The sequence below is a fragment of the Mya arenaria genome, chromosome 4 (assembly GCF_026914265.1).
Source record: "Mya arenaria isolate MELC-2E11 chromosome 4, ASM2691426v1".
In the NCBI taxonomy this organism is placed as follows: Eukaryota; Metazoa; Mollusca; class Bivalvia; order Myida; family Myidae; genus Mya; species Mya arenaria.
In genome coordinates this window covers 49,015,214-49,035,177 of record NC_069125.1, presented here as the reverse complement: position 1 = coordinate 49,035,177, position 19,964 = coordinate 49,015,214, and the positions used below count along the sequence as shown (strand labels likewise).

General features: G+C 36.9%; 1 protein-coding gene across 1 annotated transcript; it reads left to right on the top strand.

The window, feature by feature from the left end:
* The first annotated feature begins 939 nt into the window (after positions 1-939).
* Positions 940-18,994, top strand: LOC128231881 (uncharacterized). The gene is made up of 21 exons (XM_052945131.1): positions 940-985; positions 2,431-2,796; positions 2,985-3,142; positions 3,438-3,542; positions 3,771-3,881; positions 4,174-4,371; positions 4,658-4,755; positions 4,963-5,038; positions 5,545-5,619; positions 5,858-5,958; positions 6,251-6,410; positions 6,692-6,865; positions 7,167-7,288; positions 8,131-8,363; positions 8,559-8,657; positions 9,734-10,963; positions 11,125-11,230; positions 16,205-16,344; positions 16,941-17,031; positions 17,359-17,463; positions 17,978-18,994. Exons 2-21 carry the CDS (start codon positions 2,433-2,435, stop codon positions 18,036-18,038), a joined length of 3,807 nt encoding a protein of 1,268 aa, XP_052801091.1. The 5' UTR covers positions 940-985; positions 2,431-2,432; the 3' UTR covers positions 18,039-18,994.
* Positions 18,995-19,964: the final 970 nt, after the last annotated feature.

Genomic DNA, 19,964 nt, shown 5'->3' with positions numbered 1-19,964 from the left:
TGTATCTTGTATGAAGATAATGAATTTATTCCTATTTTGTTTAATGCTAGGTTAGGTAATAATATTGATAAATATGGATGTTTACGAAATATGATATATATAATTATTTATAAAGTGCACGAAAACTATGCGCGGTCTTGAACTCCTTAATTCTGTATGTATTGTTATAAACTAAACTCGTTTCTTGACAAGGTATACCATAAAAAGGCATTCTCATTCATCAGAGGTTTGATAATGATAAATATAACGCAAAGCATCATCAGTATGGCGAACGAGAATGTAAAAAAGGAGGAAACAATAAATAAACATGGTCACGATGATACAAGGCATTTATGTTATATGAGAAAATAGAGAAAACACAATTACTGGTGGTATCAAAATCAGATTTTCGCAATACATTAAAATGTTAAGTATTCTTGATATTGGTAACAATTAGGCTAAAATGCAAAATCATCGTTGGATCAGAAAGTTAAGAATATCTTTATCGAGACTTCGTCATTCATTACATAAATTGTACACTGAAACTGGCCGCTTGTGCTTCTGATTGTGTTATCTAAGTAAATAATTTGTATTTAAAGAATTTACATTACGACAAAAATATACTCTTTCGGTATATATAAAAAATGTTTTATATATGTGCAATTTTTAATCACTTATTCCATTATACAGGGCAAATGAGGTTAATTTGAAATATGAGTTATACATTTATTGAAGTATGATCAATTGAGAAAAAAGTGAAACCAAAGTAAATGTGTCAGTATGAAATCCGTGGGGAAAAATCTGGAAGTGGCATTGTGTCCTCTGCCAGAACAAACATAACGGTATCGGCATGTACGGTATCGGGTTGTTACCGGATACCGAGTTTTGGCACCACCGTTTTGTACTGCATTTAGCACTTTTAGCGGACCAATCGAAATCATTGTCTCAAAGCGAGCATATTTTGAAAACAATAAATGTCGGAAGTGCACAAAATAAATATTTTAAAGTGAGTTTTGTCGTGTTAAATTGCTTGATTCATGCTAAAATACAAATTCCCTTGTGACATTAGTACTGTCCCATTACAATTGTTTTTCATACTCGCATGATCTTCTCAATTTGATCTCCTTTCAACTCCAGTGGGTTATTGGGTTAACATGTTTTATGCATTTTTAATTCAGCTTTAAATGGCATTAAACTTTGGAAAGCTTTCAGGTATACCCTGTCTGCAAGTCAAGCCCAACATTTTTTTAGTTTGTAGTTTAGATCTGACAAGCTTAAACTACCCATTGTTATGTTTAAGACAAATCTGAATAGGAATGTTGCAGAGCATTTCAGTGTAGCATGAGTGGGAATTTTACAATATTTTTTTATATGGCAAATACTTCATATACATATTATTTTGGGCCCTTCATTCTGATTGGGATTACGGGTCAATGATCACAAAAACAAGCTAGACTGTAAACAACTCTAATGCGTCAGATTTGTCCACCTAAATGTCCGTCAACGGTCTTTTGACAATTTTTTTTACTATGGCAGACTCAAGACATCCACCATCCCAGCAAAAAGAACGGCATTCTTCTTGTGCAGAGAAACCTCGCAGCTGAAATTTGGGATTATCTCCATTATAAATTCAAATTTCAACAAAAATATTATTACCTACTATTAAACAAATATTTTTGTCATTATGCCAATACATGTTCAGATATCATAACACACCTATATGTGTTGATTGTATATCAAGTATCCCGATATCTGTAAGTCTGGGATAAATCTAAAAGGTTGTGTACATGTGTAAAACGGTATTCGTGACCCAGAATATATTTATGTGAAAATAACGACTCTTATGACAAATTCAATCCGGTTTAGATCACTGTCGGGTATATATTGAACAATTTTGCCATTATTGTTCAACATCGATGCATAATATTAGTATTCGCCCAGTGTTTAATGGTAAAGAGTTGTAGCGTAACAGGGATACATAAGAAATGTCAAAATTATAAAAAAAAGTCTCCCTGATCGCTCATTGTAGCAATGCATCAGATAAATTATTTGCATAAAAATTTAAGTTTTTTTTTTCATTCCTAATTGCCAAAACTGGTAAATACATGAAGGGCACCTGCAGTTTACATAAATTTGCAAAACTTTGTCATTAAAAGCCTTGTTTACCAAAATTGAAGAATAAAGTAAAACCTGTTTCTTAATGTATTAAATGCTTATTTTGTGCAAAATACTTTTGCAGTTACATGGCATAATATGAATATAACCTTTGATAGTCTATTTCAAGCATCAAATTCTTCTCTAAATGCAATTTTAATAAAAAAAAAATCACCCCCTGTTATTTCACCTACCTGTCTTGATGTTTAGGGATTAAATGTCAGTTTCTACCGAGATATTCTGTTTTGATACCTTGTTATTATGATCAAACCTTATCATGATATAACTTTCTTCCAGACATGCCTCTTTCAAGCTCAAGAAAAAGGCCACATGAACCTGATGTGGAATCAGAAGAGTCCTCAAAAAGCAATGTTAAAGTTGTTGTTCGCATAAGACCACAAAATGTGAAGGAGGTTGAAGGCAACTACAGGGAAGTTGTGCAGGCTGTGGATGAAAATATTTTGATATTTGATCCAAAAGAGAATTCATCAAATGAATATGGTGGCACCAGTAGAAAACACAGGGATATTCGTAAGAGAGCAAATCGTGACTTGAAGTTTGCATTTGACCATGTGTTTGGCCCGAGTGCTAACAATATTGATATTTTTAATGAAACCACACAAGGAGTGCTAAATGGATTGTTGGATGGCTATAACTGCTCAGGTACTGTTATGTTTCATGTTTTAAGAGTACTTCTGAATTAAAAGAAGCTCCATAGTAAGTGTCAGTAGAATAGGTGTTTGTGTATAATGAAGTTGATGAAGAAGTAAGTTAGTTATTTCATCATTTCAGTATTATTTATTAATCAGTGATCAGAAACCTGTATAGCCCTGTTTACAACTCCTTTTCAGTTTTTGCATATGGAGCAACAGGGGCTGGTAAGACCCACACAATGTTGGGTAGTCAAGATAACCCGGGCGTCATGTACCATACCATGATGAACTTGTACAACCGCATTGATCAAATGAAGGACACCAAAACATGTGATGTTGCCGTCTCATATCTCGAGGTTTGACTTTAATTTGTTGTTTTTGAAATTCTGTTTTAATGATTATATCATTAATATTAAATAGGTCTGATGAAAATCAAGTACATATAAACTACATTGTACTCATATATATTTAGCAGTTATTTGTATTTGTTAACTTCTTATTTACATGTAACCATATTCATATTTCAAGTGGCTATTTAACTGCAATGCATTCTGTCTGCCTTCTTTTAAAAAATATAATATTAAATAGATATAATGTAGTTTGGAATGACAATTAAAAAATGAATCTATTTACATGAATTTGTAAATTCAGGTGTACAATGAGACCATACGGGACTTGCTGATGCCAGGAAGTGTACTGCCTGTCAGGGAAGATCCCGGCAAAGGCGTCATCATTCCTGGTCTCTCTCTTCATAAGGTATATACTAGCTGTCCTATTTTTACAACAGAAAACGTGTCAATATTAGATTAAACATGATCTCTGTAACTCATAAGTCTTTGTTGTTATACATATATATATGAAAAGGGACATTGAACAATAATCATTTATTTTTTGATAGTTTGAGCTTATTTATGATAAAAATATTAACATGTTAGATATATGATACCTACGTATTGAATATACTTTTCATTGTGTGTATTGTAGCCTAAGACTGCAGAGGAACTATTGTACATGCTGCAGTTTGGAAACCAGCACCGAACTCAACACCCGACAGATGCCAATGCAGAGTCTTCACGTTCTCACGCTGTCCTTCAGGTATAAAGCCATTTTTTAAATATAAAACATTTAACCTGGAAAACCCTATTATTTTCTATTCATATGTATGGAATATATACTGGAGTAAGCTTTAAGAGTTTTTAAACTGTATTTTATTTTTGTACAGGCTAGAGTTATGTGGCACAATCAAATAATTCTTTTATTGTTTTAACTAGAGTAAATATGGCTTGGTCTAGCTTAAATTGTAAGGAAAATGGTGTTCTTGATTTTATTTGTTATTCTTTTAAATGCTAAGCATGTCAGATAATGAGAATTCTCTGTCCTTTTGTAGGTTTTTGTGAGACAAAAGGACCGGACAGCAAACATTTCTACAGAGGTTCGGGTGGCCAAACTCTGCTTGGTAGACCTGGCAGGATCTGAGAGGGCGACAGTAACCAAAAACAAGGGCTCACGGTTTCGAGAGGGGGCCAACATCAACAGGTCTCTTCTCGCTCTGGGGAATGTGATTAATGCCTTGGCTGAAAATAAGGTTTGTGGTCACTGAGAAGTAATGGGAGTTTTCTTAATAACGAATTATGAACATATTTTCCTGGTCAGTAGACTATTACATTATTTATTTCAGCAAACGGAAATTATTGTACATTCAATTTAACATTAAATTTAAGCATTTTGATTGTATTTTTCCAGATTTAAAAATAGTTGACAGTCACAGTGTAATATCCTTGTTCATTTTTTTCTTTCCCGTATGTGTCTTATATTCCAAGCAGCAAAATGGCCAATTACACTTACGATATTTTTTTATGATATTCATACAGAGCAAGGGTTTTGTGCCATACAGAGACAGCAAGCTGACGCGACTGTTGAAGGATTCTCTGGGTGGGAACTGCCAGACTGTCATGATTGCTGCTGTCAGGTGAGCAGAAACTTTGCTTCTTTCTCTTTATACAATTATCACCACCTTTCAAAATAGTTCAGAGAAATAGCTTGGTACCTGTACAGTCCTTGTCATTGTTTTGCTTTGCTTCGTTAAAAGTCTTGAAAATGCACTTGTTCATTAAGTACATTACCTAATTTCAACAGTTATTCATCCAACAATTATGAGCTAATGCATGTTTTACAGCCCCTCTTCCATGTCGTATGAAGACACATACAACACCTTGAGATATGCTGATAGAGCAAAACACATCAAGGCCACAGTAAGTGTCAATTTTAAGTTGTTAATGTAAAGAATTATCCAGATTTTTATGCAATATCATATGCCTTTATTTACCTAAAACAGCTAATAAATCTGTGTAGTGTCAGAAGTTACTTTAACATGTGTTTACCACATTAACCTGGTTTTAAGATTGCTGTTAAAGGATGTTTAAATTACTGTCAGAACATTTATGCTGTCTGATACTATACAATTATTGCGTTTCAGTGAGGCTGATATGGTATGATCATATTGACTGAAACTGAAATGCAATTATTGTTTTATTTTTAACTGCAGTATCAATCACCTTTATGAGATTAAGGCTCCAACCATTAGACCATTTTTTGAAATTTAACTTTCAAGTTGATTTTTTGTACAATGGTGTAGGAAAAGTTGACTCGCGTTCGTGGCTGTTTGACGGCTGTTCCCATCAAGAACATTTACTTAGAACATAAAGAAAACTTTGTAAAACATTCTAGAAAGGCCTTGATTTTGATACTCCTATTTCAGCTGAAGAAAAATGTGCTAAATGTTGACTTCCACATGGCTCAGTATGGGAAGATTGTACAAGAGCTTAGAAAAGAGGTAAAAAAACACGTTCATCATCATGGTACATGAACTATAATTGTTTATCTGCTATTTCAATTATTGAGGAAAGATAATCATTGTAATGTTTATTTACTGTGCTTTGTTAAGTACCTAATTTTTCATATTTCAAGGCATTTTCCTAGATTTCAAAGTCATTTTAAACTTTATTAGTGACTGATATTGCGATGGCAACATGTAAATTTTTCCTAGCCAAACTTATGTATTTGTATGTCAGATCAAGGAGCTGAAGGGCAAGCTGCAGGCGTACGAGGATGGGAAGATGATATCCTCACGCCAACCTGCTGCTAGTGTAGTGCAGGTTGCCAACTGGGCAAGGTAGGTGCTACATAATGGAATGTTTATCTAGTATACAATGATGTCACATGTAGGGTGTGTTACAACAGGTAATCATATTCATATTAGAAATACAGATAATAAGTTGTTTGAGAACTGATATTGTGAAATCAGAAAAAAAAACATTTTTCTGAAGGCAAAACCTCAATTGAAGTGTAAAATTTATTTAAAAAAATTACCTAGTGTTAAGTTATTTGTGTTGTACACATTCATGAGTCACTCTTGTAAGTTTTAATTTGAAAACCAAGACTGAATGTATGTTTACTTCTTCCAGGTACCAGGGAGAGCTGCTGCGTTTATATGTAGGCCATCAAACCAGGGTCAGTGAGCAGCTACAGGGGGAGGTGACCCTGCGCAATCTACAGTGGAAAATGTACCGCAAGGCACGCTCTCTTTCCAGGATCAAAGTACTGGATGACCCAGGCAGTGCAGAGGTGAAGTACCATGCTTTATATGAAACTGGAATATATAAGCCATTCTGAAGTAATAAAATTTTCAGGATATCTAATTCGACCAAACTTTACATTTTATGATCATCAGATGATTTGGATCAAAATACAAAACTTTGTTAAAAAACACATGAGGAATTAATTTATTTGACATTTAGTCTCAAAAGAATACATTTGACAATATCTTTTTTCGTTGTGATTTGCTGACATTGGCAGAAGTAATTGTATGTGATCCAATTTTTATACCCATTATGTAATTTTAACAGAATGCCAAAACTGTGGATGGTTTCTTGAACGAGCTTCGCCAAAAAACGTCCTGTATGGAGATTTCATCCGAGTCCTCCAGGAACAAGGTTAAGGAAAGCTGCAAGCACCTTACAGACACATTACAGAAGATGAAGTCACATGCTGCTGGCGAGAATAACAAGAAAACTCCTGAGGTTTGGATCTAATTTGAAAATACAGCTTTTCTTTTTGATTGAATGAAAGCAACACAAATGCATGAAGTGTCTTGACAAAGGGAGAGCCATTGATAAATGAACATGGTAACTTAAAAAAATGGGATTGCTAAGAAACAAAGGTTTTGAAAAATTAAATTGAAATATGATTTTGGGTTTAAAAATTATTTTCTGCATTACATTGAAGTATATGTGCATTTTTAAGTTAAGTTTTTAAGTTACATTTGTGTTCCTTTTTAATTACAGGTGTATGTCATACATTAGTGTTCTTTTATTATTATAGGTGTTACAACTGCAAGTGCAGGTGCATCATCTGCAGTCAGAATTGGAGAGCTCCAATGTACAGATGGAGTACTCACGCCAGGTGGTTCGCTGTCAGGAGAGGGAACTGGCACACAATGAGAGGTGTGTTACATGTTCATTCCTTTGTAACTTCTTGTATTAAGCCAGGTGAACTACGTGGTTTAATCTTAAGCTGATACAAGGACAGCAGATTTTTAAAGAATAATGAATTGCGCATGTTTGTCAGTTTTTCAGTTGTTTCTCAATTTCAAATATGATATTGAACAAATCCCAAGAAATTTTATGAATATTATTGGTCATTCATTAAAGAGTTTTTTTAGCTAGTCTGCAGTGATTTTTTTTGGTGCAATTCGCTGCCTTCTAAAGGCTGTTTACTCTTTTCGAAAAACTGTCCATTTTTGCCAAAATTTTATAAAAAAATTCCAATTTGACAAATGCAGATTATGTTAATGAATAAAATAGCAATGAATTTGTTGAAATATAAACAAAATCTTGACAAGAATTACTCTTTCACAGCATGATGTATGCATAAAAAATTAAAACATGTATATTTGCCATTATATTAGCTGTTTTGGCCTGATTTGTATTTTTCCGACTTTTTTTCCCCAATTTGCAAGGTACAGGACTGGTGTTAAAAATAATTCAAAAAAAAAATCACTGGATTCTGTTTTTGATTAAAAGTAAAGGTGGCGTCAGCTTTTGCTTCTAAAAACATTAAACCTTGGCCTGAAGTAAAAAATCTTTGAACAACTACAAAAATGAAACTTGGTACACATGCAGTTGCAAGACACAATATATATATACACGTGCACAGCATGACCATAATCCAGCTTTGATATTATTGTTGAGTAATACCTCTTTTCCCACTGAGTAACAACATATATTTCAAGGCACTCCTCATTCTCTGTTCGTGGCCATGTTGATTTATAATTTATTTGCTCCAGGTTACTACACCTTTCTCTGAAGCTACTACGACAACAGCACTACATCATCAAAGGTCATGGCATGTTGACCTCTGACCTAGCGGGTTCATACAGTGAAGTCCTGGCGAGGGTCGGGGGTCAAGAGGTCACATGGGGGGACAGTGAGATAGGGGTGACATACACCAGGGGGTACACACTGGCCGACATGCTCAGACTGCCTACCACTGCACTCAAATTTGAGGATCCTAACACAGGTACAGTTGGTTGCTGATCAGGATAGTTTGTGAGCCTGACAAAAGGCCTTAAAAATATGAAAGATTAAAATGTATAAATGTAAAGACCATGACATTGTAATGAATCATGTAACTTATAAGTTGTATAGCCAATGGTTAGGAATGCCAGAACCTCAAAACAAGTAAATACAGGTTTTTTTTTCTGTTCATCATCAGATGTGAGTGAAGTAGAGTGCCCGGCTGTTGCAGGAAGCAAGAGGGTGTTCCAGTTCACTGCCCCACCGCAGTCAGCTGGGCCTTCATTACCATACCAAGGTATTCATGTGTTGTGGTGTTCTATTTATGTCTGGTAACAATAAATAAAATATTTTGTTCATCTTAATAAAAATTTAGAATACAGGGAACATGTTGTCTAGTGACCAGTTCCGCATTGTCATCTTAGGCTTTACACTTCCATGTCTGCCTTACTTCTTACTACTTGCCTTAGTTTTATCAACAGCAATAATGCATAATTAACTCTGTAGTTGTGGCCCTTGAAGCAGTAAAAATTTGACCAAATTCACAATATCTGCAGTGCTTTTTAACATGAGCTTTTATCATACAATCTTTACTACACTGGGTCACGAAGAATTTGACCACCAGCCGGAACACACTTACTGTTCAGTCTACAGTTACGTCCTTGAATTGTCAGAATTTGACTAAATTCACTTTGTCCCCTCTCCTCCCCGAGCATTTCTGAACAAAAGTTATCAAATCTTTTCCAAACTTACTGTTTAGTTTAAGACATTGTTTATAGGCATAACAATTTGACTGAGTTGATCAAAAGCCATATCACATTATAACCTTTGGAGTAATGGTACTTGATTTCTTAAAATTTGACCAAGTTCTCTGTCTAAACTACATGAACACTTGTTAAACTCATAAAACGTTTTTTGATAATCATATCCATAAACATTTTATGTTAAAGCCACTTAATTATCAAAATATCATCTTTTTTGCCTTGTTAGTTCACAAATATATATTAGAGAGCTAACCATCCGAAAAAGGTGTGAAATTATATTTTTTATCCAGTTATTACCAAATTTGATAAAATAGTGATTTTTATAAGTATGATATATTGTGCAAGTTTGATAGCTTACCAGATTGAAACATTTACTTTTCTAGTTATTGACCATGAATTTTTGTACATGTATTTGACAATATCCAAATATACAATACAGTATTTGTTAGCTACAAGCTCAGTTATTAAATATATCATTCTAGTTACATCAGTTATACTCATAATTAATTATTGTTTAATTATCTTCAATTCCAAGCAAGCGACATAGCCAGTTTGTGGAATTCTAGTTATATATATACATGGATGCTATCATCGTAATGATACCTTTCAGTTGATGAGTGTTCACCACCTAAAGCAAAGCGGATGATGTTAGCTCCTTCCCGTTCCCAGCAGCCAGCAGGCAGGGTTAACCATAGAGGGCAGAGAGAGGTCATTATCCCTAATACACAGGGGCCAAGGTTCAAACACAGGTCACAAAGTGAGAGTTATGGTCGCAGAAGGAGGTCATTTTCTCAACCTGAGTCACAGATGGATAAGAAGAGCTTCAATTCAAGTGGAAATAATGGAAAATGCAGAGACCATAGAGTTACTGATAATCGCTCCAGAAGTTTTAACAATAGCTCAAAGCATAAAAACTTCACTAAGAGTGATAGTCAGAAACCCGTGTCAGGTGAGAGTGTGAGAACAACAGTTGACCATGTCAATGCAAATGAGGATGCAAGTCCTGAAAGGGATCTCTCTCATTCAAAGTTTTCACATATTAATGACACCATAACAAAGTGTAAAAAGTTTTCACACATACATCATGTGAATCCTAACGATATTCAAGAAACCATTTCTGAAGAAGAGTCAGAAAAACTTGATGATACATTCACAATAGATCCAAATGAAAATTGCATCCCTTCTTCAATTTTACCACATGTGGATGACATTGACATTTCTTCTGTCTCAAAATCTGTGATCAAAGAAAATGAGAATAGTGCCTTGTGTTCATATGCTAATAAAAATTCTCCTGTAAAGTCCATGACCAAAACACATAGTTACACAAGCAATCTGTGTGAAGCTGGTGGTCTAAATTCTACATTTTCTTGTGACAGTGACTCTAGACAAGTTGAACCAGCTCTTAACTACAGTAACTGTGTTGAAGAATCACAGACTGGTTTACCAGTTAGTCTTGGAGAGAATGAGTCTGGAACCAGCACTATTGTGGACCAGTCTGCTAATAGTGTGGCCAGTCTAGCTTCTGTTTCCACGCTTATTGATGGACCTCAGAACCTTTCACAAAATCTCTCTGGTACTGAGGAAACTAGTCAGTGTGGAGAACGACAGGGCAGAGACAATGTAATTGAACTTAATAGCACTATCCTTTGTGGAGATGCAAGACCGGAGACAGTCTCGAAATCTTTAAAACATAAAACAGTTACAAAATCAAAATCAACAGAAACCGGTGTTAAATCATACACTGTCACTAAAAGTTCACAAGTTGGGTCAGAAAAGCCTGTTGTCAGTAAAGCCATGAGGTCTATACAGTTTGATGACAGCGAAAAAAGTCCTCATCAAGGTAAAATATCCTCCTACTGATGTTTGTTTTTATCATAAAATTATAAAACCTAAAATATTTCTTGGAAAATTAATGCCTTTGTTTAAAAACCTTCACTACCAAACAGCAATAAAATATTAATCATTTGGTGTAATTTACTGTTCTCTTTTGGAACCTTGCAGGCAACAGCTATGCTGAGATAGTGAGGACCCCAACCCCAGACAGACCACCACTGAGACAAGTAGGCAACAGTAACACTCCACTCTCAACATCACGCACTGACTCAAGGTAAGCAGGCAATAGTTAACTCCCCTCTTAGTCTTAACACCCTACACTGACTCTCTTTAAGTACTGACTCTCTTTAAGTATGCAACAATAATACTTCCGTCTAACACCCTGCAGTGACTCTAGGTAAGTAGGCAATACTTACACTCCCCTTTCAACATTCCCCACTATCTCTTGGTAAGTAGACAACAGAAACACTCCCCGTCAACACCTGCACTGACTCTAGGTAAGAAGGCAACAGAAAGACTCCCTTCTCAATATGCCACACTAGCTCTAGGTAAGTAGACAACAGAATCACTCCCCTCTCAATATGCCACACTAGCTCTAGGTAAGTAGGCAACAGAATCACTCCCCTCTCAATATGCCACACTAGCTCTAGGTAAGTAGACAACAGAATCACTCCCTTCTCAATATGCCACACTAGCTCTAGGTAAGTAGACAACAGAAACACTCCCTTCTCAATATGCCACACTAGCTCTAGGTAAGTAGACAACAGAATCACTCCCCTCTCAATATGCCACACTAGCTCTAGGTAAGTAGGCAACAGAATCACTCCCCTCTCAATATGCCACAAGCTCTAGGTAAGTAGCCAACAGAATCACTCCCTTCTCAATATGCCACACTAGCTCTAGGTAAGTAGGCAACAGAATCACTCCCCTCTCAATATGCCACACTAGCTCTAGGTAAGTAGACAACAGAATCACTCCCTTCTCAATATGCCACACTAGCTCTAGGTAAGTAGACAACAGAATCACTCCCTTCTCAATATGCCACACTAGCTCTAGGTAAGTAGACAACAGAATCACTCCCTTCTCAATATGCCACACTAGCTCTAGGTAAGTAGGCAACAGAATCACTCCCTTCTCAATATGCCACACTAGCTCTAGGTAAGTAGACAACAGAATCACTCCCTTCTCAATATGCCACACTAGCTCTAGGTAAGTAGGCAACAGAATCACTCCCCTCTCAATATGCCACACTAGCTCTAGGTAAGTAGACAACAGAATCACTCCCCTCTCAATATGCCACACTAGCTCTAGGTAAGTAGGCAACAGAATCACTCCCCTCTCAATATGCCACACTAGCTCTAGGTAAGTAGGCAACAGAATCACTCCTTCTTAATATGCCACACTAGCTCTAGGTAAGTAGGCAACAGAATCACTCCCCTCTCAATATGCCACACTAGCTCTAGGTAAGTAGGCAACAGAATCACTCCCCTCTCAATATGCCACACTAGCTCTAGGTAAGTAGGCAACAGAATCACTCCCTTCTCAATATGCCACACTAGCTCTAGGTAAGTAGGCAACAGAATCACTCCCCTCTCAATATGCCACACTAGCTCTAGGTAAGTAGACAACAGAATCACTCCCCTCTCAATATGCCACACTAGCTCTAGGTAAGTAGACAACAGAATCACTCCCCTCTCAATATGCCACACTAGCTCTAGGTAAGTAGACAACAGAATCACTCCCTTCTCAATATGGCACACTAGCTCTAGGTAAGTAGGCAACAGAATCACTCCCCTCTCAATATGCCACACTAGCTCTAGGTAAGTAGGCAACAGAATCACTCCCCTCTCAATATGCCACACTAGCTCTAGGTAAGTAGACAACAGAATCACTCCCTTCTCAATATGCCACACTAGCTCTAGGTAAGTAGGCAACAGAATCACTCCCTTCTCAATATGCCACACTAGCTCTAGGTAAGTAGGCAACAGAATCACTCCCCTCTCAATATGCCACACTAGCTCTAGGTAAGTAGACACACTAGCTCTAGGTAAGTAGGCAACAGAATCACTCCCCTCTCAATATGCCACACTAGCTCTAGGTAAGTAGACAACAGAATCACTCCCCTCTCAATATGCCACACTAGCTCTAGGTAAGTAGACAACAGAATCACTCCCCTCTCAATATGCCACACTAGCTCTAGGTAAGTAGACAACAGAATCACTCCCTTCTCAATATGCCACACTAGCTCTAGGTAAGTAGGCAACAGAATCACTCCTTCTCAATATGCCACACTAGCTCTAGGTAAGTAGACAACAGAATCACTCCCTTCTCAATATGCCACACTAGCTCTAGGTAAGTAGGCAACAGAATCACTCCCCTCTCAATATGCCACACTAGCTCTAGGTAAGTAGGCAACAGAATCACTCCCCTCTCAATATGCCACACTAGCTCTAGGTAAGTAGGCAACAGAATCACTCCCCTCTCAATATGCCACACTAGCTCTAGGTAAGTAGACAACAGAATCACTCCCTTCTCAATATGCCACACTAGCTCTAGGTAAGTAGGCAACAGAATCACTCCCCTCTCAATATGCCACACTAGCTCTAGGTAAGTAGGCAACAGAATCACTCCCTCTCAATATGCCACACTAGCTCTAGGTAAGTAGGCAACAGAATCACTCCCTTCTCAATATGCCACACTAGCTCTAGGTAAGTAGGCAACAGAATCACTCCCCTCTCAATATGCCACACTAGCTCTAGGTAAGTAGACAACAGAATCACTCCCCTCTCAATATGCCACACTAGCTCTAGGTAAGTAGACAACAGAATCACTCCCTTCTCAATATGGCACACTAGCTCTAGGTAAGTAGGCAACAGAATCACTCCCCTCTCAATATGCCACACTAGCTCTAGGTAAGTAGACAACAGAATCACTCCCCTCTCAATATGCCACACTAGCTCTAGGTAAGTAGACAACAGAATCACTCCCTTCTCAATATGCCACACTAGCTCTAGGTAAGTAGGCAACAGAATCACTCCCTTCTCAATATGCCACACTAGCTCTAGGTAAGTAGGCAACAGAATCACTCCCCTCTCAATATGCCACACTAGCTCTAGGTAAGTAGACAACAGAATCACTCCCCTCTCAATATGCCACACTAGCTCTAGGTAAGTAGACAACAGAATCACTCCCTTCTCAATATGGCACACTAGCTCTAGGTAAGTAGGCAACAGAATCACTCCCCTCTCAATATGCCACACTAGCTCTAGGTAAGTAGGCAACAGAATCACTCCCCTCTCAATATGCCACACTAGCTCTAGGTAAGAAGACAACAGAATCACTCCCTTCTCAATATGGCACACTAGCTCTAGGTAAGTAGGCAACAGAATCACTCCCCTCTCAATATGCCACACTAGCTCTAGGTAAGTAGGCAACAGAATCACTCCCCTCTCAATATGCCACACTAGCTCTAGGTAAGTAGGCAACAGAATCACTCCCCTCTCAATATGCCACACTAGCTCTAGGTAAGTAGACAACAGAATCACTCCCCTCTCAATATGCCACACTAGCTCTAGGTAAGTAGGCAACAGAATCACTCCCCTCTCAATATGCCACACTAGCTCTAGGTAAGTAGGCAACAGAATCACTCCCTTCTCAATATGCCACACTAGCTCTAGGTAAGTAGGCAACAGAATCACTCCCTTCTCAATATGCCACACTAGCTCTAGGTAAGTAGGCAACAGAATCACTCCCCTCTCAATATGCCACACTAGCTCTAGGTAAGTAGGCAACAGAATCACTCCCCTCTCAATATGCCACACTAGCTCTAGGTAAGTAGACAACAGAATCACTCCCTTCTCAATATGCCACACTAGCTCTAGGTAAGTAGACAACAGAATCACTCCCTTCTCAATATGCCACACTAGCTCTAGGTAAGTAGGCAACAGAATCACTCCCTTCTCAATATGCCACACTAGCTCTAGGTAAGTAGACAACAGAATCACTCCCCTCTCAATATGCCACACTAGCTCTAGGTAAGTAGACAACAGAATCACTCCCTTCTCAATATGCCACACTAGCTCTAGGTAAGTAGACAACAGAATCACTCCCCTCTCAATATGCCACACTAGCTCTAGGTAAGTAGACAACAGAATCACTCCCTTCTCAATATGCCACACTAGCTCTAGGTAAGTAGACAACAGAATCACTCCCTTCTCAATATGCCACACTACCTCTAGGTAAGTAGGCAACAGAATCACTCCCCTCTCAATATGCCACACTACCTCTAGGTAAGTAGGCAACAGAATCACTCCCCTCTCAATATGCCACTCTAGCTCTAGGTAAGTAGGCAACAGAATCACTCCCCTCTCAATATGCCACACTAGCTCTAGGTAAGAAGACAACAGAATCACTCCCCTCTCAATATGCCACACTAGCTCTAGGTAAGAAGACAACAGAATCACTCCCCTCTCAATATGCCACACTAGCTCTAGGTAAGTAGGCAACAGAATCACTCCCCTCTCAATGTGCCACACTAGCTCTAGGTAAGTAGGCAACAGAATCACTCCCCTCTCAATATGCCACACTAGCTCTAGGTAAGTAGGCAACAGAATCACTCCCCTCTCAATATGCCACACTAGCTCTAGGTAAGTAGACAACAGAATCACTCCCTTCTCAATATGCCACACTAGCTCTAGGTAAGTAGGCAACAGAATCACTCCCCTCTAAATATGCCACACTAGCTCTAGGTAAGTAGGCAACAGAATCACTCCCCTCTAAATATGCCACACTAGCTCTAGGTAAGTAGGCAACAGAATCACTCCCCTCTCAATATGCCACACTAGCTCTAGGTAAGAAGACAACAGAATCACTCCCCTCTCAATATGCCACACTAGCTCTAGGTAAGTAGGCAACAGAATCACTCCCCTCTCAATATGCCACACTAGCTCCAGGTAAGTAGGCAACAGTAACACTTTCCTCTCAATACCCAACACTGACATTGATTTTATTATACACTACAAGTTAACAATATCTTTTGAAGTTTCATAAAAATGATTTAATATTCATTACCAAATAAAATTATCTAATTGCAGCAAAAGCAGTATGTTTAAGATTATTTCCCCATTGTTATGAATCAAAACAAACCCAATATATGCGCAACATTGTTTTAATCTGTTTGAATTGGGTAAAGAATAATTCCTTCTTAACTGATAGTCATCAATATTTTCTGCCATGTACTACATTGTAGGTCATCCTGTGAGAGTCCATTTGGTAAGCGACGTTCTGGAGACAAGTTAACGCCATCCCAGCTGTTTGACAAGGAAAACTGTGATAGCCTGAGTCGCTATGGGATCCCCTCCCTTGTAGCAAGTAGCCTGCTTACTAGTGGTATGTAGTTCATGTCCACCAGTGATAGAAAGGTAGAGCCAGTTGGCGGAAAGAAAATACACCCCAGAATTTTGATAATTTTCCTTGATGTATTGTAATTTTTTTGTATATTGAAAAAGGTCAGCATCGTGCAAATACATCAACTTAGGCAATAACTCATAAAACGTTTTTCAAATGAAACTTGATACACATGTTCAAATGAAACTTGATACACATGTTCAAATGAAACTTGATACACATGTTCAAATGAAACTTGATACACATGTTCAAATGAAACTTGATACACATGTTGCCATAAACAATAGGCTCATGTAATTGCAAGGAGCATTACTTTGGCATAATCAATATAAATCTATTATTGATAAGGTAAACAAGGAACAAAACAAAAACAGACAGATGTTGGTGTGTGATATGATGCATTCTTGGTATGATAAACCCTTGAGTACTAAAGAAGCTCTTTTGATTTGAGCAATGTTTAAGAATAATCGTATATATTTGTTTCTTATGAAATAAAGAATTCTTGGACATTTGTCAGAGACATTGACTGCATCAGGTACTTTTAAATATATGGCTAAAGCAGTTTCTGTGTTTTACAGGAAAGACGAATGAGCGACATTCTGGCGGAGCTCCCAGCTACATGCAGGCCACCAAGTCCCACATTAACAAGAAAAAACTCAACTCATCAAAGTAATACATGTTGACACTATTTTACAATGTTATAATGTAATTATTCTGATATATATGTACCCCTTTTACCAGTCAGACATAAGATAATGCATTTTATGTTTGCTTTATAATACTTGAACTTCAGCATATATTTTAAGTTTTGAAAGTGTAAATGAACTTAATTACATGTAGTATTTATGTGTTATTTGATATCATGTGTTGAACAAGGTACATGTGTAACTGTGCATTGATTGTCATTTTTTCCACTATAGATGGTTTTAAATCAATATTTTGTCAGTCTTATTAAACTGAGTGTTTTCCTCATTCGAAATTTGATATGCGTTTCAGGAATACCTCCTTGAACTCCAGTGATGAAATCAGTACTGGGCCTCCAAGAACAACCAGCAACCTGGCAAAATCAACCTTCATCACCAAACATGCAAGACCATTGTCGTATGTATCCATCTATTAAGTGAAAAATATCAGTATGTTATCTTGAATAGCTGTCAAGGGCTCATCATCAGATTGTTTAACTTAATGCTAACATAAATGATGTTAATATGATGTACTACATTGCAAAAATCCCTTAGTAAATTTAAATTTTAATTATTAAATTTAAATTATTTGTAATTTAGACGAATTATGAAAAATTTCAGTTGAAGTCATAATAGAAAATAAATTACAAAATTTATAAAAGTCTGGAAAGCTATTTCAGGTATTTACTTAGTAAATATAATTGCAAGGAACATAACTCTGGTTTCTTCAATATTGAGACTGAGTTATGCCTCTTGTTTACCTGCAAAAACAACAACAACAGACAAATGTTGGTGAATGATACTGGCATTCTTGGTTGGATATGCCCATTTCGTGGTTGGATATGCCCTTTCTTGGTTGGATATGCCCTTTTTTATAATTTGAGCCATGATTAAGAATATAATTGTTTAGCATATACACTTCTGTATTTCAGAACCCACATGCGGAGCAAGTCCACATCAAATGTGTCATCACGGGCAGCCTGGCAGATATGACCACCCACCTGTAGGTGATTCCTTCACACCTTATTCAAAGTTCTAATACAGTTTCTCCGGGCAAACCACATCTGAGAGTGATTGTAAAGTCCTGACTGAAAGTGTATAAAACAATAGCTAATAGTCCTGTGGCATTAAAGTGGAAATGGGAGTCCTATGATATGAATGTGAAAATGGAAGTCATTTTCATATATGACATGATGTAATAGGACAATAAAAGAAGCAGTTATACTAAAGTCTGTGTGCGCATGCGTGAGAGCGTGCGTGAGTTGCTATATACAAAAAAAAAGAAGTGTGAAAAATAAGATTTTCTGGCTGGTAGATGCTGGTAGTTTTTTCGATGTCTGAGTGTAGATGTATGTGCTTCGCTTTGAGTAGAGTACATGATTTTATGCATGTAAATATTGGTACTTTTGTACTGCGTTTTTTGTCATTGTTTATGAAGTGCAATATTAGTTAATGTAATCACTTATTATGGTTTTCAAAGCTTATGGTTGTGTCCATAGAACCGAGCAGCCTTAGACCTGCATGTCCATGACTAGGCTTTTAGCTAAAGGTGCTGCATCCTGTCTTTTTTTGTATTACCCTCCTGCCCTCATGGAGATTGAAATGCTTCAGACTGTCAAATATTTGTTTGTTTTGATTAAAAGTTATGACATGGTTATAAATACTCCCAAACTTTGGCATTTGAAACCTAATATCACTTCAATAAACAACTGTTAAAATAACTGTTGGACATTAGGTATTGATGTTAGCATAGCCTGAACAATAATCTTCTTATTTATTGTTTTTTGTAGATAAAGTTTTTTAAATGTCCTTATGGTAGGTTTTGCTTGTGACTCAAAACTTTATTTTAATGTAATCTCAGATTTTTAATTTTAATTATTTAAAGTTAAAAGAAATGTGTTACAATAACTATTATGTGAATAATTCCTATATAATGTTGATGCAGAGAAATAAATTGAGGAAAAAATGTTTGATCGTTTTGTTTTTATGTAACAAGGTGTAGCTTATTCATGAGAAGATAATTGAAACTTGGAATGCAGCCACAAAGGTGAAGAGATAGGCTAATAGAAATTCAAAACCCAGTTCTAAGTTTTATTGCCAACTTCAAAAAAAGGCTCAGTCCAGAAAGGTCCAATCTGGAAATGGGTACTTTGTGTAATTTTCTGGTGGTAAATCTTTTATTAAAATACTCTGTTTTTTAGACATTGAAAAAAAGTTGGATAGTTCATATAACATCTTTACAGTATCATCAGTATGTACTGTACAGTGACCTAAATTAATCTAAGATATGTATGTTTATGGATCAAAATGTAACTTTAAGTGTTGGAATAGCATAAATGCCCTACATTCTTTTTTTAAAGATTTATCGAGTATATTTTGTATATGGTTTGCCGAAATTTTCTAGTACTGGGACCTTGAGAGTTTGCCTGTAATTACCAGTATGACTTCTCTGTTCTCGAACTGCACAGAGTGTTATTGGACCGAAGAGCAGAATTGGGGCCTAAACGCTTTAATTTAAAGAACTTTGCATAAACTCAATTAATGGCTTAGTCAACAAGAGTACTCATTTTAAAAAGGAACTAAACTCGTTTTCCGACCAATATTGTGTCAGTCGCTAGTTATTTTGACCAGTATAAATTTTACTAAAACGCAGTAGTCTCCCTTGTGTTTGCCGACTGGTTCGAGCGAATTTCGATAAATGTTTTGTTGCGAATTTACGCAGATGTAAACCAGCCTTGTGTTAACTGAAGCCGGTAGCTGTCATTAGTTTTGTTTTCCAAAGGAACTAAGCTATGCCAGGTTCCGAAGCATGGGTAAATTGAATCTAGTGATATAACTTTTCAATATAAAGGAAATTATCAAGGTGACTTGTATTTTTTTAATAGATGACAGATCAGTTTGTTTTGGCATTAGCTTTAC

What these genes read in the sequence shown, in the direction of transcription:
- LOC128231881 (XM_052945131.1), top strand. Translation starts at nt 2,433, where the DNA reads ATGCCTCTTTCAAGCTCAAGAAAAAGGCCACATGAACCTGATGTGGAA. An exon ending in TTGCCGTCTCATATCTCGAG is followed by an intron (nt 3,143 to 3,437) that starts GTTTGACTTTAA and finishes TTGTAAATTCAG; the next exon opens with GTGTACAATGAGACCATACG. An exon ending in ATGACCCAGGCAGTGCAGAG is followed by an intron (nt 6,411 to 6,691) that starts GTGAAGTACCAT and finishes TAATTTTAACAG; the next exon opens with AATGCCAAAACTGTGGATGG.